This window comes from Apodemus sylvaticus, chromosome 5, assembly GCF_947179515.1.
Source record: "Apodemus sylvaticus chromosome 5, mApoSyl1.1, whole genome shotgun sequence".
NCBI lineage: Eukaryota > Metazoa > Chordata > Mammalia > Rodentia > Muridae > Apodemus > Apodemus sylvaticus.
The window spans coordinates 49,995,201-50,019,179 of NC_067476.1; the positions used below are offsets into that span (position 1 = coordinate 49,995,201).

General features: G+C 42.8%; 2 protein-coding genes across 5 annotated transcripts in view; one reads left to right on the forward strand and one right to left on the reverse strand.

Moving 5' to 3' along the window:
• Nucleotides 1–14,166, reverse strand: part of Cfap210 (cilia and flagella associated protein 210) — a 30,503-nt gene extending 16,337 nt beyond the window's left edge. Inside the window, exons 1-5 of the mRNA XM_052182641.1 lie at nucleotides 14,025–14,166; nucleotides 10,070–10,296; nucleotides 6,377–6,550; nucleotides 6,077–6,270; nucleotides 848–1,004 (exon numbers count right to left, since the gene is read on the reverse strand). Of these exons, the coding sequence (XP_052038601.1) occupies nucleotides 848–1,004; nucleotides 6,077–6,270; nucleotides 6,377–6,550; nucleotides 10,070–10,296; nucleotides 14,025–14,073 (801 nt within the window). The 5' untranslated portion in view covers nucleotides 14,074–14,166. The remainder of the gene's footprint in view (nucleotides 1–847; nucleotides 1,005–6,076; nucleotides 6,271–6,376; nucleotides 6,551–10,069; nucleotides 10,297–14,024) is intronic.
• Nucleotides 14,167–14,222: 56 nt separating this feature from the next.
• On the forward strand, nucleotides 14,223–22,782 carry Phospho2 (phosphatase, orphan 2). 4 transcript variants are annotated; one of them, XM_052182642.1, is made up of 4 exons: nucleotides 14,224–14,569; nucleotides 14,924–14,959; nucleotides 17,384–17,538; nucleotides 20,753–22,782. In XM_052182642.1, the coding sequence occupies exon 4, from the start codon at nucleotides 20,779–20,781 to the stop codon at nucleotides 21,502–21,504; it is 726 nt and encodes a 241-aa protein (XP_052038602.1). In that variant the 5' UTR covers nucleotides 14,224–14,569; nucleotides 14,924–14,959; nucleotides 17,384–17,538; nucleotides 20,753–20,778; the 3' UTR covers nucleotides 21,505–22,782. The 4 variants fall into 4 exon arrangements, with proteins under 4 accessions (XP_052038604.1, XP_052038605.1, XP_052038602.1 ...); XM_052182643.1 differs by having other exon boundaries at nucleotides 14,224–14,517; XM_052182644.1 differs by lacking the exon at nucleotides 17,384–17,538 and having other exon boundaries at nucleotides 14,223–14,569.
• Nucleotides 22,783–23,979: the final 1,197 nt, after the last annotated feature.

Genomic DNA, 23,979 nt, shown 5'->3' on the forward strand with positions numbered 1-23,979 from the left:
GCTACAAAGAGAGCGAGCCAGACCCTCCACGGCCTGGGCGAAGGGGCAGAGAATGGCTGAAACTAACTAACAATCGCTTTGATAGCATTTGGAGCCTAATTATGAAAACTGCACTCGGGGACTGGCAAGATGGCTCAAGGAGGTGGGGTAGCTGAGCCTTCTGTTCCTGAGGCCCCAGGCCTCATGAGGTAGGAGGAGGCTCTGGGAAGCCAAGGGACCGAGCAATGAGTGAGCGCCTCTGCTTCTCCAAGCTCTCAGTGCTTGACACTTTAACACCACAGCACAGAATGCTAGGGCTGGGGAGATGGCTCACTGGTTAAAAGCACCCACTGCTCTTACAGACGATGCAGGTTCAGGTCCCGGCACCCACATGGAGGTTCACAACTACCTGTCACTCCAGTTCCAACGGATCCCACACCCTCTTTCTGGCCTCTGCAAACATAACACACATGTGGTGCACAGATATGCATGCAGGCAAAACACCATACACATAAAGCAAAAATACAATTTTAAAAAATATTAGGGACAAATAAAAATCATGAGATCAAATAAATTATCAATTATCCTAAACTATCGCAGCAGAAATTATACATAAATAACCCCATTCATTCCTAACAACTTTTGTTTTAAAGAAATTCATTTCATATTGAAGACTTGTTATTTTCTCTCCTCCAGGACCTTTTTTTTTCTCCTCCATGAGAACACATCCCTACAAAGCCATACTGACTAGGGTCAGCCAGAGTGTGGGTCCTCTCGGGACACAGTGTTCTGGATCCTCGTTTCCGACCCCAGCGCGTCTGAAGTCCAGCATCTGTGTAACTGCCTCACCGTGGCATTTCCAACTTACAAAGAACAGTTTCCTGCTTGCATCGATCTCTTCCTGTTTCTTGCTCAGGTTTTTCTTCACCTCTATTTCATACAGCATATTCTGCCGCTTAATCTCCTCGGCATCCTTTTCCTCACTTTTCTTCCTTGTTTCTTCTTCCTCTTCGTGTTCCTTGATTCTAAAGTAAAAAAATGAAAGTATAACTGAGAGCAAGGCCATAAAAAAATAAAAAATTTTAAAAAGGTCATATCTTAGGGAGAAGAACCAGGTACAATGAAAGGAAGACACGGAGTGGCAGTGACGGAAACATTCTGAACGACCCAGGCTGCCCACACTTGCCGGGCTTCAGGGCCATTTTCTTCCTTGATGACGGCAGGCTCAAGGGCTCCCTTTCTTTAAAACGGACAGTTAGCTGAGTAAGAGGAATGGAGAAGTTTGTGGGCTCCAGCACGGAGGCTGGTGTGCAGAAGGCACAGCTGAGGGCCCAAGAGGTTGGTTTTGAAGGAAAGAGCCATGGAGGAGGGCTCCACACCCAGTGGGCCACTCTGGTTGGAGGGCCTCTAGCTCCCTGCTGACTGGCTACTAACGCCTTCTAAATAGTAAACCCTCAAGGCTCCTGATGAGTGAGTTCTTCCGGGATCCCTGGGGCCCGGCCTCACCGCACAGCCCTGATCAGGACTCTTCCTCTCCAGCATCACCTCTTCTTCTCACTTCCGGCACCCCAGGAGCTCCCTGCAGCAGCAGTTCCCAGCAGACTCTGGATCCCTGGGGTCCCTCACCTGGCAGGCACCCCTCCTCCCTCCTCCCCCCCCCCCCCCGCCCCCAGCACACAGCAAGACTCCTCGTGTCCGGTCTGTGTCCTCCTCTAATTGTTTTTCCTTCTGAACGTGTGGCTCAGGAGAGGCCAACAATTGAAAGAGACAGCTACAGAATGAGCTGCACTTTCATACGCATGCATCGAAGTCAACGCTTCTCCCGCTTTTTGCATCCGGGAGAGAAAAACTTCCTTCTGCTAGGCCACAGAGGACCACACAGGGAAGCAGGCCAAGAAACTGGGCACAGAAACAAAGTAAAGAAGCTTAGAAGTGAGAGTGCTCCCTCTAGGAGGACCTAAAGGAACCAAGCGATGTGCTGGTCCTCTTAAGTTTAGGACAGAACAACAAAATATAAAATGTTAGCCGGGCAGTGGTGGCACACGCTTTTAATCCCAGCACTCGGGAGGCAGAGGCAGAGGCAGGCAGATTTCTGAGTTCGAGGCCAGCTTGGTCTACAGAATGAGTTCCAGGACAACCTGGGCTACACAGAGAAACCCTGTCTCAAAAAAAAAAAAAAAAAAAAAAAAATGTTGCAGCTTTAGGGCTGAGACATGAGCTCAGTTAAGAGCACTTTTGAGTCAGGCCCACAACTCCCTGTAACTTCAGGTAACTATTGCTTCTAGTGCCCTCTTCTGGCCTTTAAGGTAATATACCATGTGTCCTATCAGACACAAACACATACACACAAATAAATACAGGATTTGTTTGGGTTTTTTTCTGATCAGCTTGACAATCAAGATTTACCATCACCAACATCAAAACATTCTTGTAATGTAATCAGCTCTATTTGATTAGTTAAAAGTTGCCCAATGTATAGAGCTGAAAAGGACCAAGATTCAGGAGGTGGTGCCAATGACGGATGTCTGCTAGTAACCTGAGAGTTGAAAATAAGTTACGAATGGTTCTATTTATTTGTTGAACCAGGGGACCTGAAATTTCCATGAACATTCTAAATTTGCATTAAGTCAAATTACCCAAATAAGGTAAAAATCTTTACTGACAGGTAATTTAAAGTGCAATTGTTATAAAACCCACCAGTAAATGAAAACATCGCTCCTTTTCGCTGATACAGCAGATGCTTCCCTCACATTCATGCTTAGAATGCACGATTGCTTTCTGCCCAAGGAATGAGTCAGGCAGGGGGTGCACAGACATGTTTGACTTCCAGATTGGCTAGCACATTCTACAGCAACTCTGCCGTGCTCTGCACACTACACCATGACTTCTTTAACCATGTTAAAGAAGGGTCACATTCTCACTGTCCCAAGTTGCGCTGATAGAAATCTGACTTCTCTCAAGCTCACCCATGCTCTCAATAGTTCTATAAAAGCAATGGAAAGGCTGGGCGAGGTAATACATGCCTTTAATTCAGCAGGCAGAGACAGAATGGCAGAGGCAGGAGGATCTCTGATTCAAGGTCAGCCTAGTCTATGGAGTTTGTGCCAGGTCAGTCAGAGCTACCTTGTCTCAAAGATAGATAGATAGATAGATAGATAGATAGATAGATAGATAGATAGATATAGATAGAGAGATAGATAGATTTTTATCACATCAGGAAAGTTTGGTCCTTATAGGACAATCCAGCAAGCATCAGTGATAGACTAATTCCACAGCCATCTTACATTCAGTATGTGCAAAGCCAAATCCATCACCTTCCTCTTCTAGGTGGATCCTTGTGGTCTCATTTTGGTGAACAGCACCATCTTTGCAGTTGCCTGTGCTGGAGGCCTGAGTCCCTCTGTAATCCTCAGTCCCTTACTCAATTATCTAACAGCAATTAACTGAAGCCCTACCTCAATGATGAAACAGCCATCAAGGAGCTGACATTAGAGTTAGGGATTACAACCAAACACTGTGACATGTCACAAAGAAAGCAAGACACAGCCAGGCAGTGGTGGTGTACACACTTTTAATCCCAGCCCTCGGGAGACAGAGGCAGGTGGATCTCTATGAGTTTGAGGCCAGCCTGTTCTACAAAGTGAGTTCAGACTACACACAAAAAAGTCCTGTCTTAAAAAAACAAAGAAACCAAAAACCAAAATAAAACAAAAAAATGAGGAAGGAGAGAAAGAAAGAAAACACAAGAGAAAGGAAAGAGACCAAGAAAAAGAGTAACAATGGAGTCATACAGCCCTCTCCTGACTGAGCTGCACACCAAGAGATGCACGGCCTCCCTGAGAGGGTAAGAAGACCACAGAGAAAGAACAGGGAAGTAAATTCTGGAAAGAAAAAGCAGTGTGTTAGCAGGTGCTCAAGGCCCTGGAAAGGAAGGGCTGTGTCAGGATGATCAGGCGATGGACACGTGGTAGGGAGAAGCTTGAGACGAGCAGAGACTCCACGGGGTCAAGTCCTCATTTTACTTTAAATGGCTAGAAAGCTACTGCAGCACCAAAACTAGCAGAGTAATTCGGCTGCTTTTCGTTTTGGTGGAATGGCGTAGATGATGACTAGCAAAGGGAATGGGGAACAAGAGAGGGTGGGGTTGGTCAAGAGCCGATGCAATAATCCATGAAATAGGTGGGGGCATCTGGGCCTGAGAGGATGGCTGTGAGTTCAAGACTTCTTTTGGAGTCAAACAAATGACCACGAATTGCTGATAGATTTGTTGTGGGACATATAGAAGTTGAGGGGTCAAGGTGGACAGTGGGATTTCTGGTTTGAAGTGGGCAGATATGGGTGCCCCTGGGCAGCCCACTGCAGCTGTAAAAAAATCCATAATCATCTGCGAGGTACCTATGAGACTATAATGGAGATCTCTTGGAGGCAGCTGGGTAAGCTCAAAGAAGTGGTTGAGATCTCTAAGATGGATAAAACTGTGTTGGCCCTTTCCTCTCTTTCTATACTTCTCATAAAGGAACTTAACCAGGGGAGAGTGCTGCAGAGCCAATAGGGTGCAAAAATAATCAGTCAAAAAAATGTAAGACAGAGTCTTACTATGTAGCCTTGGCTGGTCTGGAACTCTCTATATAGACCAGGCTGGACTCAAACTCAGAGATCTTACTGTCTCTGCCTCCCAAGTACTGGGAATCAAAGGTGTGTGCCACCAAGCCCAGCAGTAAAATTTCCTTGAACAAGGTCTATGAGGTTCTTCCATAGAAATGAACTACCTGCAGAAGGAATGAGAAACATGTATCATCAATAGATACTTGTCTGTCTTTGAATAGGTAGTTTTTATTTCTTGGTTAAAATTGCTCTACTTGGAGAACTGTGTCTCCACAGTTCCTTATTTGCCTCATCTTCAGGACGCGAGTGTGAGGCAGACTCTAGTACTAGACAGCTCCAAAGGTGATTAGCCTGCCTGCAGACGTCTGGTGCCTGGACACTGGTTATGATGTTGGTGTATGTCATACTTTTCCAGGCGTGCAGGATGAGGAGAGGCTTAGACGGGTGGCTATGAAGAGACTGCATCAAGCTGTCGGCTGGGGCTGTAGTGCTGTCAAGACTTCACTAAGGGTAGAAAACCCTCTGTCACACACTTGCAGTTTTCTGCTACCTGTTCCTTCCATAGACCTGGTTTAGTTAGTATCTTGCGAGATAGAAGTCAGGTTTCCCAGTAAGCTCTCCAAGGGATAAGCAAGGAAGAAGCCAGATATCTTTGAGATCCTAATCTGAAATGTCACAACCACTCTGTCACATTCTGCTCAGTGGCCACGAGCTAATATGTGTAGCCTGTCCTCCAGACAGTAGAAACAAGTTCAGCTCTATCCTTTGAAGGAAAGCTAAAGAACATGTAGATGGATTTTGCACCATCATAAGGTAAATCCTGGGTAGTACCTGGTATTACATTTTTTAAATGTTTACTTATTTTATGGTATGAATGTTCTAACGTTCTGCCTGCATGTACATATGTGCACTACATGCCCATGGGAGGCAGAAGATGTTGGCGTGCCTGGAACTGGGGCTACAGACGATTGTGGGCAGCCATGTGGGCACTAAGAATCACGCCCAGTCAGCTCTTAAGCACTTAGTGGGCATGTGTGTATATGTGCATGCCACTGTGTGACGACTGTGCAGTTGTGCACTTGTGAAGGATAGAGGGCAACTTTGTGGAGTCAGCTCTTCCTTTCCAGGGACTGAACTCATGTCAAGCTTGTGTGGCACATGCCTTTACCCAGGAGCCACCTTGATAGTCTTTGTCTTGTCTTTTGAGATAGGGTCTTGTTATGTAGACCACACTGACCTCTAATTCTTGATTTCCCTGCCACAGCCTCCCCTAGTGCTATGAATGTATATCAATGGTTACAAATGTATCACCCACCACAGTTTTCTCTAATAGTTTTAATCTTTGGTTGTTTTTTGTTTGTTTGTTGGTTTTTTGGTTTTTTTTTTTTTTTTGTATTCTACCATGTTTTTAGCCCACACTGATTTCAAAATCAGAGGAAAATCTATGTCTGTTATGAGAAAGACACATGAAAGCTCACTGATGTATACATACTGTTTCAGATGATCGTTGGCGAGAGCTATTCTTTCTCTGCGCCGTTTTTCTGCATTCTCTTGGTCTTCTTTAAAAGCTTTTTCATCATTGAGTTTTACTTGTTCCTCCCATTTTTTATCTGATTTTACTGCATTCTTTTTGTACTGAATCTGGACATCACGCTCTTTCATAACTCTACTGAGAAGAAGTCCTGACTACAAAAAAATCACACTATTTTAAGAAAACTGTATATAATTATATAGAGAAAACTGTTAACTATGCATGATAAATATAATAAATAGAAGAGAAGCCAGCTAGTACATGAAAGTGTTTCACTCTCTCTGTCTGGTAAAACTGATACTGCTTTGCACTTTCGATGGCCTTCTTTCTTTCTCCTTGTTTGTATATTTCTTCCTCCAGATCAAGAATTTGCCTTTCAGCCTCAATCTCTTCATCACGTTTTTGCTTGGCTTTAAGTTTCTGTTCTTTCATTCCCTGTGAAAAGACAAAATAATCTCTCTCTCCTTCCTTTTCAGTGCTGGGAATCAAACCCAGGGCCCTGTTGTCAAACCCCAACACAAAAGCAATCTTTTGTTTTCAATTTAATTGACTCATAAGTTAATAACAATGTATGATCACTTAAATTTCATTATGAATTTTATTGTTTGCATAATTCATTAGTAAACATGAACATATACAGACTTTGAATTAATTTTTAAATAGTGTTTAATTAGTCTATGTGCATGGCTGCTTTGTCTGTATGCATGTCTGTGCATCACATGCTTGCCTGGTGCCTGAGGAGGCCAGAAGAGGTTGTTGGACACTCTGGGACTGTAGTTACAGAGCACTGTGACCTGTTATGTGGCTGCTGGAAATCAAACCCAGATCTTCTGGAAGAGCAGTTAGTGCTCTTAACCCACTTAGCCATCTCTCCAGCACTGAACTAGTTTTTAATTTAATTTTTTAGATGGGTAGTACATTTACATGATTTGAAATCCAAAACTATTGATGGAGTATGTAATGAATTTCTCTCTCCAATCCTAAGACTTCACTGAGATTAAAAACTTTTCTATTGACCAGTCACTGCAGTATCTACTTGTAACTCCAGCTACTCTGAAGATAGAAACAGAGGCAAGAGGTTCACTTGAGACTGAGGTTGAGGTGGTTTGAACAGGAATGGCCCCCAAAGGGTCATGTGTTTAAATGCTCGGCCCATAGGGAGTGACACTATTAGGAGGTGTGGCCTTGTTGGAGGAGGCGTGTCACTGTGGGGGCAGGTTTTGAGGTCTTGTATGCTCAAGCTACACCTAATGTGACACACAGTCTCCTTCTGCTAGCTGTGGATCCAACTGTATTAACTCTCAGGTCCTTCTCCAGCACCACATCTGCCTGCACACTGTGATGTTTGATAATAGACTAAACCTCTGAAACTATAAGCCAGCCCCAATTAAATATTTTCCTTTATAAGAGTTGCCATGGTCATAGAGTGTCTTCACAGCAACAGAAACCCTAAGACAGGGTTCACTGTCAACAGTATAAAGAAATCTCAAAAAGCAAAAACAACAACAACAAAAAAATCTTGTCTTTTAATAGACAAGGTTGCCAGGCAGTGGTGGTGCACGCCTTTAATCCAGCACTTGGGAGGCAGAGGCAGGCGGATTTCTGAGTTCAAGGCCAGCCTGTTCTACAGAGTGAGTTCCAGGACAGTCAGGGCTACACAGAGAAACCCTGTCTTGAAAAACAAAAAAAAAAACCAAAAAAAAAAAACCAAAAAAAAAAGATCCAGCTGTAGGGTGCCGGCAGTGGTGTCATAGCCTTAAACTCACTTCATAGTCCAAGATGACTTGAACTTTTTGTTCTCCTTTTGCCATCTCCAATGTTGGGATTATAGGTATGGACCGCCATGCCCAGCTTAAAATGGGTTACAGATTCAGGGCTCCCTGCTAACAGGCACTCTACCAGCTGTCCTACAGTCCTAGCCCTGCTTTGGTTACAGTTCTTTTGTTGTTTTGTGTTTTGAGGCAAGGTCTTGATACTTTGACGAGACCCGCCTTGAACTCACTATGCAGTCCAGGTTGGCCTTGAACCTAGGGTCCGTCTGGACTTCCTGAGTATTTGGATTATAAGGATATGCCCACAGTTATCTTTAGAATATGCTTTTAAAGATCTCTAAAATCAATACAAGAAAAAAAATCTCATCATGAAAATTTGAAGAGGTGGAAAGCAAGATCATCAAAAGATGTTTAGTCTGGTCTCCTTTCCACTGCTGTGATAAAAACACTTTGGCCAAAAGCAACTTGGGTGAGGAAAGGATTTATTTGGTTTATACTTTAAGGTCACGATCCATTGCTGAGGGAAGTTATGACAGGAACTCAAAGTCGATCCTGAAGTAGACATTATGGAGGGACCCCACTCACTGGCTCACCCTCTGGCTTGTCCAGGCTCAAGTTCAGGGACCATGCTTCCTTCTATGGTCCAGGACCACCCGCCTAGGGACAGTGTCACATCCAGTATAGGCTGGGCCCTCCTACAGCAGCCAAGACAATCCCTCACAGACATGCTCACAGAGCAACCTGATGGAGACCAGCACTCAGCTGAGACTTTCCAGGTGACTCCAGGCTCGGTCACATTGACAGCGAACACTAACTAGAAGAGCCGGGAGAAAGCACTGCCACCAAGATGGGCATCAGGAGTTAGATTCCAAGAACCCACATGGTGGAGAAAGAAAGGACTCCCACAAGGTGTCCTCTGACCTCCACGTGTGCACGATACAAAGGTGTACAGTAAACATTAACTTTAAAATATTTAACATTTGTGATTAGTAAAGCTCAAACAAATTCAAGCCATATGGAAATATTCACACCCATTACAAAGTCTGTAATGGGAAAGACTAACCATCCTAACTATTGATAAGAATACAGAAGCCACAGAACACTCATCCTGCTGGTGAGATGGGGAATATAAAATCACAACAGCTTTGTGAAACATTTTGGGAATTTCTTACAAAGTTTATTTTTTAAAGATTTATATTTGTAAGCTGGGCGGTGGTGGCACATGCCCATAATTCCAGCACTCTGGGAGTCAGAGGCAGGCAGATTTCTGAGTTCGAGGCCAGCCTGGTCTACAGAGTGAGTTCCAGAACAGCCAGGGCTATACAGAGAAAAAAAAAAACAAATCCAAAACAACAACAACAACAAAACAACAACAACAAAAAAGATTTATATCTGTGTGTGTGTGTGTGTGTGTGTGTGTGTGTGTACATGTGTGCAGGTGTCCCAAGAGGCCAGAAGAGGGTGTAAGATCTCCTGGAGCTGATGTTACAGATGATGGTGAGCTGCTCACTGTGAGTCCTGAAAACTGAATGCAATTCTCTGAAAGAGGGATGATGGCTGTTGAGCCGTCTCTCCAGCCACCTTTAACTCACTTGCAACACTATATATACAGTGATTATGATTTCATTATACATATTCATGTTAAAATATCTACTCAAGAGAAATGGGAATATATGTCCATAGACAGACTTATATGAATGTTTACAGCAACTATATTTATACTAGTCAAAAGACGGAAACAACCCAGATGTCAACATTTGGTTGATGTCATACCATCAAGTGAGCAGTTAAATAACTGAAGTGTACCAAACACTGGACTACTACTCAGCAATACAGAGAGTATATATAACTCTCAAAGGGGAGAATAAAGCCTATAATAATAAATAGTAGTGGTGACCTATGCATTTCTAAGGAGGAGTGACAAGGAGCCAAGCTTTTAGGTGATGAGTATGTTCATTATCTTACCTGTAATGATGGCTTTGGAGGCACATACATGACAACGTTTTCACAAAATGTCCACCTTAATTGAATCATTGATGGTATGTTGCTTAAAGATCTTTAAAATGTGTGTTATTCTATTTATGACAGTTTGAACACAGAATTATCTATACAAGGTATAAGGCACTATTCAGAAGCAACAGTTACTGTTCAAAGCATGTGGGTTCTGGAAGGCTGGACTTACTGCGTAGGTGTTAGTCCAGTGTTTCACCAGCTCTTGGGATTGCGTGTGCATGTTTTTCTTCGCTGTTCTTTCTGCACGGAGGACTGCTGCTTCTCTTGTCAGCCTGTGGAGGCTGTCCCGGATCCTTTCCCACTCTGCATGTGGGATGATGGTGATCTGCTGGAGATCTACCTTGCTAGGTAGGAGAGGTGGATAGGGAATCTCTTCTTTTTCAAGGTAATCCATTCCTAATGCATTCAAAACATAATTATTAAATACCTTTCCAGGAAGAGTTCACATGATTTTTTTTCCAGAAATGTCTGGAGTGGAGTGGTATCTGAAAATTGCCTCAAAGGTGTAACTTAAGATTGGCTGAGGGAGATAATATAAGACTTTATGAAATCAGAGTGATATGATCAAATCTTTGGTGATTTCCTTTGTGTGTAAACTTGGGCAAGACATTTAACTTTGTGGAATCTTGGTGAAAACACTCCTAATCAGGAGAGTGAGGTCTACAGCCTGGGGAGAGACCAAACATGCCAGTTGGGATTGGGATTCAAGCTCGTTGTCTCAGTCAGGGTCCACTCTTGAAGTCCTTTTCAGCCATGCTGATGAGATAGGCAGAATTAGCTCTTTTATAAAATCTGTTTCATTAAATTGGACAAATATATGCCCCCAAAACCACCATTACAGTTCAGATAGTGGCCACAGGACACCAACAGTTCCCACACCCTGTTTTACTGCTTGTCATCCCTCCTGAGGCTCTATTAGGCCACCACGCATCTACTATTACAGATTTTACTCAAAAGAATTGGGTTTCACTCATATTGTTATATGCATGATTTTATTGCTTTGTACTCTTTCCCGGAATCCCTGCCCCAATGCAGAACCTTATGGGGCACAGCCTTGTAATATGTTGTCTCTTTACTCTTCTGAACTGATCAGAGAAGTGTATTCTCCTTTTCTCCTCTCTCTCCTTAGCAAGCTTTTGTTGTTGTTGTTGTTGCTTTTGTTTTGTTTTTTTGGGGACAGGGTTTCTCTATATAGCCCTGGCTGTCCTGGAACTCACTCTGTTGACCAGGCTGGCCTCAAACTTAGAAATCTGCCTGTCTCTGCCTCCCAAGTGCTGGGATTAAAGGCATGAGCCACCACTGCCCGGCTAGCAAGCTTTTCTTAACACTTTGAGGTTTCCCCCAGCATTTCTGACTGCATGCTTACTCTAAAGCAGTGCTTCTCAACCTGTGCATCTCGGCCCCTTCAGGGTTGAGTGAGGGTCGCCTAAGACCATTGGAAAACACAGATATTTACAGTATAATTCATAAAAGCATAATCATGAAGTAGCACAGAAACTAATTTTATGGTGGGGGGGTCACCACAGCATAAGAACTGTAATAAAGGGCCACAGAGTTAGGGAGATTCAGAGCCATTGTCCTAATGTTTCTCTCCTCAACACACAGCGAGCGGCTTGTCTGCCATGTCTGACTTCTGCGCCAGTTTAACTGACACAGCTCTTCCTTTCTCTCCTCCTCGAGACAGCAACTGAGCTTTCGCAGCTTACCTGCCCTGCAGTTTTCCTTTTTAATAAAATTGTTCTTGAGCTTCTATTTGAGTCCATTCTTAAATTCTTTTACTGAAACTGAGAATTCCCAAAGGGGACCCTGATTTCCCCTGGATCATTGCCACCTTCCTCTTACAGGCTGTGATCAACAATGACTCTACCAATAAGTTTAATAAAAGCATTTTCATAGTTAAATGTGTCATTTCAAAGGTAGATATTTTTAGAAACATCCATCTGTTGCATTTGCAGGCACTGTGAAGGACTCTATACAACTTCTTTCCCATCGAGAAGAACCAACTTGAAGAACCAACTACAGTCTTCAGCCAGGTCTAGTTTGACTATACAGATATCTCCCTTGCCAACTGTTGTGGCTGGGCCTGGTGCTGTTTGTATTTTGATGCTAACTCTGCTCTCCAGGGACAAGCTGCAAACAAGGAGTGAGTCACTTACTTAGGTGACTTCATGTGAGTCAATCCCCTAATGAATAAAGGAGCCAATCACTAGGCGAGTAGGCGGGACTTATGTGTTGGAAAGATGAAGAGAGGAAGCAGGAGAGAGTTAGGCCTTTATGAACAGGAATGCCGTGAGGACAAGATGTAGCTATGAGCGCCTCATGGTTTCAATGGTGGATCCGTTAGGATATGCCACTGGAGGATTTAGATTTGATAAGGCTTACAAGGTTAGGTTTTAGTTGCTGCGCCCAGAGATTGAGTTACCATCTTTTCTCACCTAAGTTTGTGTTGTTTTCCTTCATGTGGTGGCTCCTCTGGGTTCAAGAGAGAAAGGTACGGCAGCAAAGCATGGGTTTGCCTGAGGTGCTCCACAAAGGTTGTAGGGGTTTTGAAGCATGGGGCCGGTGTGGTAGCGACCCACCAGAAGAAAGCTAGCAAGTTGGGTGGCGAGATTGTGAAGTTCTGAGTCAGAGACTCCATGAGATAAAAATAGGTAGGCCATTGTGCACCAGTACATGGCTGGCCAGGCCACCGGGGCACCGTCACCAGTGCCTGGTAGTAGTGCTGGAAGCTTGCCATTTCTTTTTTAATATGTCCAGCAACAGCCAACAATTATTTCTCTAATGTTAATCAAAGACACAGAACAAAAAGCTCTTCTTTGTTTTGGGAGAGATACTTTAGCGACTTTCAAGATCCACATGCACAACAAAGTATAAGAGACGGATAAGGGGGCCACTCCATGATCCCAAGAGGAGCCAGCTGGGATAATACTTCTGGTATGAAATGCAAACAAGAAGCAAAGGAAGAATCTGGAACAGTGAACATCATATGATGGTGCTAATCAACCCAACCTGAAGTCTATGGTGACTGCTTCGGAAATAAAGTCCTGAGTTCAAATCCCAGCAACCACATGGTGGCTCACAACCATCTGTAATGAGATCTGATGCCCTCTTCTGGTGTGTCTGAAGACAGCTACAGTGTACTTACATATAATCAATAAATAAATCTTTTTTAAAAAATTACTTTTACGGGCTGGAGAGGTGGCTCAGCTGGTAAGAGCACCGACTGCTCTTCCAAAGGTCATGAGTTCAAATCCCAGCATCCACACGGTGGCTCACAACCATCCGTAAAGAGATCTGACACCCTCTAATGGCAGCTGAAGACAGCTACAGTGTACTTACATATAATAAATAAATAAATATTATAAAAAATATTTTAAAAAAATACTTTTACAGTATCCTTGTGTGTGAATCAAATTTCCTAATATTCCCACTGATGAGATTGCGTCTGTCCTAGGGTGCAGGGTGGGTGTGGGAGTGTTAATGCTACAGAGCTCAAGCAAAATATGAAGATAGTTCAAATGTCCAAGACTCTATTAGTTACCATGACAACAATTAAACTTGTGGTTGTAGTTAAATATTTTGTTTTTAGAAGTCCTACTTGCTCACATCTTTGAAAAAAAAAATCAAATCTTAGGTCACCTTAATTGCCTTATTACCATATTTTTTACATTATCAAAATATTGACTAGGGGAGAGTTTTAACTGTGGCATGGAAAGAACTGAGGTATTCCCTTGAGCTTTAGAAAAGACTACTCAGCAGGTCTGCAACAGAATAAAGATTTTGATAGGTCAATAACATTTCTAAACGGCATTCCAAAATGTATTCCGTGTTGCAAAGCTTAAGCGTTCCCTGAGTCAACTAGCTACGGCTGGGGTAAGATTCTAACTTTCTGCTTTTTCTACTCCTATTCCTGTAAACTTTCTACTACTAAGCTCCCATAGTCCTCTTTCCTTTTTCCACTCATTCACCTGAAGGCCAACACGCCTAACTTCCAAGGATGCTTGCTGGGAATGCTTTCGACTAGGTAAAGCCCATTTCAAAAGGCAACCGAAGCCCGCACTTTGTCACCCTGTGCTGGGGTTCTAGAAACAATCCCAGCTCCGGCTCCGGCCAAGACAGCTCACCTGGGCTTTCCTTCGCCTGCCCGGAGCGCCGTCCAAAGCGCACCTGCATCTTTAACAAGCTGAGCCCCGCGAGTCCAGAGCAGGTGAGACTACACCCAACCTGAAGCCTGCAATCGAGTGGTAGCTAAACCATTTGGTTGTTTAGCAACCACGCCGGAAGTGACGTTATCGCCATCCAGGAACCAGGAAGGAGCCCTGCCCGCAGCTGAACCGAGGCTCGAAGCAAGGGTGTGCGCGTGCGCGGTGCCGAGCGGTGGGCGAGCCGCAGCGCTAGCAGTTCGGCGTTTACGTAAGGCACGAGAGCCAACCGGCCGACGCTGGAACGGATGCTGGCGGCAGGCTGCGACCCAGGCCTGGGTCAGTGAGGAGCCCTCGGGCCTGCTCGGCCAGTGCCGCTTTTCTTCTCATACGCTGCGCTAGTTTGGAACCGGCCGGTGTGCGAGTCGAGGCCCAGGCTGGGTGTGAGCTTCTGCACTGCGCCTCGCTGGCTGAGGTGAACGACAGCCCTTTGACCACAGAACCACAAGGATTAAGGGACATAAAAGGTGTTTTTAAATGATTTGGTTTGTGAGGCACAGTCAGGGCTAGATGAGACCCTGTCAATTGTTACATAGGAGTATTAAAAACTTGAATGTTGTCCCCGGAACATTCACGTTAATACCTTTAACATATATTAAACGGCTTGGTAAATAAATTTGTAATTAGAGTGCTTGGGGACACAAAAAGTGGAGTGGTACTTGATCTCAAAAGAGGCTCTCGACACAGCGATGTACAACCTATTTCAATACTAAATTGTTGGTGCTATGGACTAAGCAAAATTTGTCTTTCGTCAAAATGAAAGTAAGCGAGATTTTCAATAATGAACATTCTAATACATAGTTGTTGCTATCTCTCTTCAGGTTTCCTATCAGAGATGTTCCTCTGTAATAATGCTGGTAAGTATGGAAGGACTAATAAAAATCTCTGGAGACAGAAGTCTGTGTACTTGTCCTAGTGAGTTGAAAGCTCACCTGGACTGGAAAGGTCAGGGATTGTACTGTATTTGCAAGGCCAACAGCCACTTGCATAGTTTGTGAGAGACCACACCGCCGCCTAGTGAGGCATGAGTGGATTACACAGTGCTAGCTGCATCACCAGTAAATTTTGCCTTTTTTGTTCCTAAGTCCCTCTTCCCACAGGATAATGGGGAGTAAGCAAGAAGGTTAGGTGGATGTGTGACGTGTGTTCCATCATAGGACAGAAACTCTGAGCTGAGGGACCTCATCACAAGGCACATCCTGGGTGCCTCTAACCTGTTCACTGGAGGAGAGACATCCTTGAAGCAGCTGGGGCACTGAGTACACATAATTTAGAAGACAAGCTGTGTAGACGTCTCTCACTGAAAATCCTCAGGCATTTTATTAAATTAGTTACAAGTAGTGAACCTCATAAAATAGCTTTCTAATAGGGCTTATATTTGAAATAGGGTCTCATATTTGACTTGAAACTCCTGATTGCAACTGTAACCTACAGCCTTTCCATACAAGTTAGTCTAGAACTAGTTATTTGTTTTCCACCTTGTAGCCCTTGTTTTTGTTGTAAATTGAAGATAGTAGTATTTGCACCCTAATTGGAAACAGAATTTAAATGACTATTGAAATATATTTAAAACAAAATTGGAGCTGGAGAGGTGGCTCAGTGGTTAAGAGCACTGACTGCTCTTCTGGAGGTCCTGAGTGCAAATCCCAGAAACCACATGGTGGCTCACAACCATCTGTAATGGGGTCTGACCCCCTCTTCTGGGGTGTCTGAAGACAACAGCTACAGTGTACTTACATAGAATAATAAATCTTTGAGCCAGAGCAAGCAGAGGTCCTGAGTTCAATTCTCGGCAACCATAGGATGGCTCACAACCACCGCAGCTACAGTGTACTCATACATTAAAGTAAATCTTTAAAAAAAAAACAAAATCAGAAGAAAAGCTACAAATGACGATTAAACCACTCATTAAGACCCAGCCAGTGTCCATAAACCATGTTATGTGTATTATACTTAGTTGTGTGCATGTTTGTATATGTATTTGTGTGAGGGCGAGTGTGCTTGATTGAAGGTGCCTGAAGACGCTAGAGCTGTCAGATCCCCTGGAGACTGAGTTACAGGTGGTGATAAGTCACTCAAACTTGGATCTTCAACAAAAGCGGTATGCGCTCTTAACCACAGAGCCACCTCTCCAGCCCCTTAGTCTTTGTGAGCCATAGAATCTAGAGACATTAAGTTCCCTGGAGCTAGAATTGTCCCACCAGACGTGGGCTCTAAGAACTAAACACTTGGGTGCTTCTCTGGAGCAGTATGCACGCTTAACCAATGAAGCCATCTCTCCAGCCCTGAGAATACTGTTTTTGTCTTGTTAATAAAATATGTTATTGTGTGTGTTGATTGTGCTGGTATATAGTCAGAGGACAACCTTTAGGAATCATCTCCACTGTGGTTTTCCCACCAAGAGTGTCTTGCAGTGCTCACCCTTGGCTTGTTAGACTTGTTCAGCTAGCATTTCGCCGTCCTCTCTGCGCACTGGGCCTCTTCACATTGCACATGGAACTGAGCCTGGGTCCCAGAGTGCAGCACGATGTCTGCCCAGGCCTCCTGAGTGCTGAGATTGCTGCTCTGGCTTTCAAATTTTTGTAGAAGAGTTCCCTGGTAAATTCACATTGTTAAAAGTCAGTCTGTGTACTTTCTTAATTTTTGTAGGTTTTTATTTTAAGTACATCACTCATAGCTAAACTGAAATGATTTTCAGTTGGCTTCACACTTGTGATTTTATTAATCAGTTAAAATATTTTCATATGACATTCTTTCTTTTTTTTTATTTATTTCAAATACCTGTATATAATCAAATTGTTTCTTCACTGCCAGTACATGCTTCTTGTTTTTTTGTTTTTTTTTTTTTTGATATGAGGAAAAGAAATCTAATTAGAAAAAATTATTTTTTCAGGATTTATTTATTATATGTGAGTACACTGTAGCTGTCTTTAAACACTAGAAGAGGGTGTTGGATCTCATTACAGATGGTTGTGAGCTACCATATGGGTGCTGGGGTTTGAACTCAGGACCTTTGGAAGAGCAGTCGTGCTCATACCTGCTGAGCCATCTCTCTAGCCCTGAAAAAAAAATGTTAAAGCCTGGTAGTATTTAGAGTGGTACAAGCCTTTAATCTCAGCACTTGGGAGGCAGAGGCAGGCAGATTTCTGAGGTCGAGGCCAGCCTAGTCTACAGAGTGAGTTCCAGCACAGCCAGGGCTACACAGAGAAACCCTGTCTTGAAAAACCAAAAAAAAAAAAAAAAAAAAAAAGTTAAGCCTTTAAAATATTTGTTAATTTTAGGAGTTAAGAAGTCTTTGTTCCTTTGCTGCATATCAGAGCAATTTCTCTGCATACAGAACTGGAGTAATATTTACAAACAGCTGTCAAATTGAAGATTGCAGTGGCCTAAGCTCTGTACTGAAGTAACATTGATTGGACTGCAAGTACTAGTTTGGGTAAGTTGTTTTAATAAAAAATATGTTTACAAGACAGAAAAAAAAAATCTAAAATTGAGGAAAAAACACTCTTAGATCAGTCTTAACCGTGAGTTACTCACTTGTGTTCCTCTCAGCCTGGTCTACAGAGTGAGCTCCAGGTCAGCCAGGGCTACACAGAGAAACCCTGTCTCAAACAAACAAAAAGTTAAAAGTTTTCAGTAATTTGTGGTGAATTAAACCTATGCTTGAGGCATTATTCAACTAGCAATGAGTTACTTTGGGGAAATTTTTCTTTTAATATGGTGCTGGAGATCACAATGAGGCTTCACACATGCTAGGCAGGTCTCTCCCTCAGAGCTATGTATACATCCCTAGAAAACTTTTTAAAATCATACACTGTCACTCGCCATAAGGTGTGTGTGGTAGTTTGTGATACTATCGGGAGGTGTGGCCTTGTTGGAGGAGGTGCTTCACTGTGGGGGTGGGCTTTGATGTGCTGCCTGGTGCGAAAGTGATCTTCCTCCTGGCTGCCTAGAAGATGGTCTTCTGTTTGCCCATGGAATGGGATATGGTGCTCTCAGCTCCTCCAGCATCATGCCTGCCTGGACACCCATACTTCCACCATGGTGATAATGGACTGAAGTTCAGAACCTGTGAGCCAGCCCCATTAAATGTAAACTCTATAGAGTCGCCTTGGTCATTATGTCTCCTCATAGGAATGGAAACTCTGAGGCAGAATGTTTAATTTAAATGTTCTTTGCGGGGAGGGGCTGTCTTTTTATGACATGGATTTTTCAAGTAGCCCTGGCTGTCCTGGAACTCACCTCGTACACAGGCTGGCCTTGAACTCAGAATTCTGCCTGCCTCTGCCTCCGCCTCCGCCTCCGCCTCCGCTGGAATTAAAAGGGTGCACCACCACTGCCCAGCTAACTGAAATGTTCTTAGGTGATTGCTAATCATCAGTTTTGCCTCACTGCTATTTATTGAATTATTTGTACATGAAAGTGAATTTCCCACTTAAATCTCTGGAAGCCGATGATACCTGGATTAGATACTTAGAAATACAAAACTCATGTACCAGAATATAGCATGCCATCTAAATTCATAAGTTCAAGGACAGCCTGGACGCCAAACTGAGCTGTCTTAAACCCCGCCCCCCCACCACCAGTAACATCAAACCCAGAAAGTTCACATAAGAGGAGATTCCCCTCTAGGTTACACATTCCCTACATACCATAAAGTGACAGACAAAATGCTTATGTGGATGTGTGTTCTATCTACTACTAATAGGTTTTCTTAATAAGCCAGAAAATACTTTAGCTACATATCATATTTTCTGTTTTTAACTAACTTCTGTATTTTCTTCCTATTTTTGGATACTCTACTTTTTAGAATTTCTAAAATTATAACATGATTATAGTTTGTTAGCGTGTATTTAAGGTTAATGAAGTTTTTTTTCTAAAGATGTATTTATTTTATGTATATAAATGTTCTATCTGCATTCCACCTGCATGCCAGAAGAGGACATCAGATCCCATTATAGATGGTTGTGAGCTACAGTGTGCTTGCTGGGAATTGAACTCTTGGAAGAGCTGCTAGTGTTCTTAATCACTGAGCCAGCTCTCCAGCCCTGGGTATTTTTACTTAACATCTTTTTGTTAAAATTAACCTACTTGGCCAGGCAGTGGTGGCGTACGCCTGTAATCCCAGCACTCTGGGAGGCAGAGGCAGGCAGATTTCCGAGTTTGAGGCCAGCCTGGTCGACAGGGTGAGTTCCAGGACAGCCAGGGCTATACAGAGAAACCCTGTCTCGAAAAACACCAAATCCAAAAAAGCAAAAATAAATAAATAAAATAAAATAAATTAATTAACCTACTTGGAGCTGGGCATTAGTGGCATGTGCCTTTTATCCCAGCACTCAGGAGGCAGAGCCAAGTGGGTCTACAAAATGAGTTCCAGGATAGCCAGGACTAACTACACAGAGAAACCTCATATTATAAAAACAAACAAACCATATAAACAAACAAAAATAAATAATAATCATTTAGTGATAACATTGACATTTAGAAATTAAGTTCAATCTGAAAGCCAATTAAAAAAATTTCTCTGTGTAGCCCTGGCTGTCCTGGAACTCACTCTGTAGACCAGGCTGGCCTCGAACTCAGAAATCCACCTGCCTCTGCCTCCCAGAGTGCTGGGATTACAGGCGTGCACCACCACCGCCCGGCTAAAAATTATTTTATAGAGATACAAAACTTAAATTTATTCAGAACTTTTGGGTATTTTTGTTTTGTTGTTTTTGAGACAGGGTTTCTCTGTATAGTCCTGGCTGTCCTGGAACTCACTCTGTAGACCTGGCTGGCCTCGAACTCAGAAATCCACCTGCCTCTGCCTCCTAAGTGCTGGGATTAAAGGTGTGCGACACCACTGCCCAGCCAGAACTTTTGTTAATATATAGAGTAACCATAGAATATTATGGCCTCTTAACTTTAATAATGATGATTATTAGAAATATTATAAGCTAATAACTGTAGTGGCTCTCTTAGGAAAAATAAGCGATGGTCCTTAAAAAAAAGCTTAATTGGGAGCTGGAGAGATGGCTCACTGGGTAGGAATACTTAACTTCTTTTTCAGAAGACCTAGGTTCAATTTCTAGCACCCACATGATAATTCACAATCAGTATCCCCAGTTCCAGGGGATCCAAAGACCTCTTCTGACCTCCGTGGGCACCAAATACAAATTTGGTACATATAACATATGTAAGCAGAAAAAAATTTAATTTTTTTTTAATGCATAGTAAGAGCTAGTGTGGTGGCATGTACCTTTAACTCAAGCGTTTGGGAAGCAGAAGCAGGTGCATTGCCCTTGAGCTCCAGGCCAGCCTGTTCTACATAGAATGTTCCAGACTAGCCAGGGGTATATATAGTGAGACTCCATTTCAGGAAAAGAACAAAAAAACATATTAAGTTACTAATCTCTACTCCTTGTTTTAGCATGTTTATATATATATATACATACATATATACATATAATATATATGTAAGTTCTCACTGTATAGCCAGGTCAGCCTCAACCTCTTGTTCCTTCTGCGCCCCAGCCTCTTAAGTGCTAAGGTGACAGACATGTGCTACCACACCCAGCTCTTACCGGGTTAACATTTGCTTCTCTTAAATCAGTATAATAGATATGTAAACACAGTGTGTTTAGGGAATAATATTTCTTCTCTTTCAGGATAACCCAAGTCTGTTACTGGAACCATGAAAGTTCTGTTGGTATTTGACTTTGACAATACAATCATAGATGACAACAGTGACACCTGGATTGTACAGTGTGCTCCAGAGAAAAAGCTTCCCATTGAGCTACAAGACTCTTATCAAAAGGGGCTTTGGACAGAATTTATGGGCAGAGTCTTTAAGTATTTGAGAGATGAGGGGGTAAAAGAAGATGAACTGAAGAGGGCCGTGACGTCACTGCCCTTCACCTCAGGGATGGTAGAACTTCTCAGCTTTCTGAGGATGAACAAGGACAGATTTGACTGCATCATCATTTCGGATTCAAATTCCGTCTTCATAGACTGGGTTTTAGAAGCTGCTGCTTTTCATGATGTCTTTGATAACGTGTTTACCAATCCAGCGTCTTTTGATAATAATGGTCGTCTCACAGTGAAAAATTGCCACGCTCATTCGTGCACTAGGTGCCCAAAGAATCTTTGCAAAAATACAGTTTTGGAAGAATTTGTAGCTAAACAGTTACAGAAGGGCGTGAGGTATACACGGATTGTTTATATAGGCGATGGTGGAAATGATGTCTGCCCAGTAACTTTTTTAAAGAAAAATGATGTTGCCATGCCACGGGAAGGATATACTTTACATAGAACTCTCGCCAAAATGTCTCAAAATCTTGAGCCTATGGAATCTTCTATTGTAGTTTGGTCTTCAGGTGTTGAAATAATTTCTCATTTACAGTTTCTAATAAAGATGTGATGTGCCAACAATTGAAATGTGTATTAGTTAAGGTCAGGCTCAGCAACATAAAACTAAATTCCCAATATTAGTATCTTTAAAAATGTGAGAGGTTTTCCTCTTTACAGAATTCTGGTGGTATGTCAAGGCCGCCTTGTGCTCCACCAGCCTCAGCTTTGGGTTTTAACCCATGGTGTGAAATTGATATCCAAAGCTCAAGTCCTCACAACAGACATTGAGACCAGCAAGAACCAGGGAAGTAGGATTTTTACCCTTTGTTCAAGAGTGTTTTCCAATTGTACCGAACAGTTCTGTTTGAATGCCACCAGCCAAAACCTGGTCAGAGCCTTCTCTAACTGCAAAGACGGGAGATGCAGCTTTCATTACAGGTGATCACATGTCCAGGAAAAAGTGGAAAAACAAAATACATAATTGAGGTTACATAATTGAGGTATGTGGAACTCATAGTCTATGCTAAGGATGGTTAATAGATTCTTTTTTTTTTATTTCTGAAGAAAGTGGCTTTATTTTACTCTTATTTCAAAAATAGATGCAATAGTTACAAATGTTGAAAGTAGCTGATGAGCTCTCTTCTGCTGTCAGCAAATAAGTGTGTTCAGCTCCACCCACAGCCAGCTGCTATGACTGAGGAAGGCATGTTTGCTGGAGGTGTGATGGATGCTAATACTGCCTAGCAGGAGCGGTGAAGACTGCTTTTGTCCAAGAGGGCCCAGCATGGCGATCATGCAGGGCTGCCAAAGCCTTAGGCAGGTGCATGCTTGAGCCCAGCTGGGATGAGCCTGTGTGTGTCAGGTTGGTGGAGGAGCTCTGTGCTGAGCATGAAGATCAACCTAATCAGGCATCTGAGAGCGGGAGAGGGAACCCTGTAAAGTTGGCTGTCGTGTGCTAAGGATGCCAAGTGGAGACGACTTCAAATGCAAGAAATAAAACTGGCTTTATTTTCTCAACAACAAAAAGCCCGATACATTCTTCACATAAGAATAAAAGGCTCTCAAATGTATAAGTATTCTGAAATCTGTTTTTAAAACAAGGGTGCAGTATTTTACATCTTGTGTGGGGTTGAGGCATGCCATGATATATGTGTGGAGGTCAGAAGACGGCTTACGGAAGTCGGCTCTCATTCCACTGTGTGGGTCCCGCAATCAAACTCAGGTCATCAGCCTCGGTGTCAAGTGCCCTTCGCTGCTGAGCCAGCTAACCAGCCCATGAAGCAGTATTTCTTGTTAGGTTTCATCAGTCGGGATTTCCTTTTGAAATAAAATATATTAATTTTCCTCACATGTTTCATGTTTATATCATAGTAGCATAAATAATTACTATAATATATGGTGTTTTGTTTCAAGATGGGCTTACTCTGTCACCCAGACAGATCTCAGGCTCTGGATCCTGCCTGTTTGCATCCAGAGTGTTAGGATTACAGGTGTGTACCGCCATGCCTGGCTTCAACGTGCCAATTTAAACTGTTACTTATGTTTGACGATTCAGTCAATATGAACTTGTATGAATATTCAACAGTTAAGAGACTGATGTGGGAATATTAGCAAAATACCAGCTGATCCTAGGTATTTTTATACATCCATGCTAATCCATAGGTTCATAATTACTCATGAATACTCATACATAAAATAGGGTTTTGGTTTTGGCTTGGTTTGGTTGTTTTGTTTTTAATTCTGGCTTTTTTGTTCTGTTGGTGTTTTTTGGTTTTTGTTTTTTTTTTTTTTTTTGACACATGGTCTTACTGTGTAGCCCTGGCTGGCTGGAACCTACAACAATCTGCCTGCTTCTGCTTCCACATGCTGGGATTATAGGCATATATCACCACACTAACGATACAGTTTTCTTAATCGCCTAAATACCAGTATTCAGTATAATGTAATGGGGAAAAATTGCACTGTAGTTTTTTTTCTAAATTCAAAGTAGATCTTTAATAGCTCACCTTATATGTAAACACATTACTTATAAATTATTTGTATCAAGGCCAATAACAAAATATACAACTGAAAATATAAGTTTAATTTGCAATAAATTGACCAAGTAGTTTAGACCATATCACTTCCTGAGAATGTCTAGACAAGCTGAAGTTGAACAAGCTGCCAAGATGCCTGCTTAACTACCTCGGAGAACGAGGGTAACGAGGCAGTCCAAGGAAATGTAGACGTGACTCGGAGCTGTCTTGTTATGTGTGGCCCGCCTTAAATGGTGCTACCTATGGTTATATCCAACTTCATGTGACCTGAAGAGTTAGTGGAGTGTGTGCTTGTGCTAGTAAGGATGATGGCAGCCACCATATGATTTTGGAGGTGGCTCCTGTCCCACTGGAGCCCCACCTGAGTCCAGCATAGACCTTGAAGCACAGGACCCAGCCAAGCAGAACCTGTGTGATAGCAAGGTTTTGCTAAAACACCTCTTTTTTTGGTTTTTTGGTTTTTTGGAGACAGGGTTTCTCTGTATAGTCCTGGCTGTCTTGGAACTCAC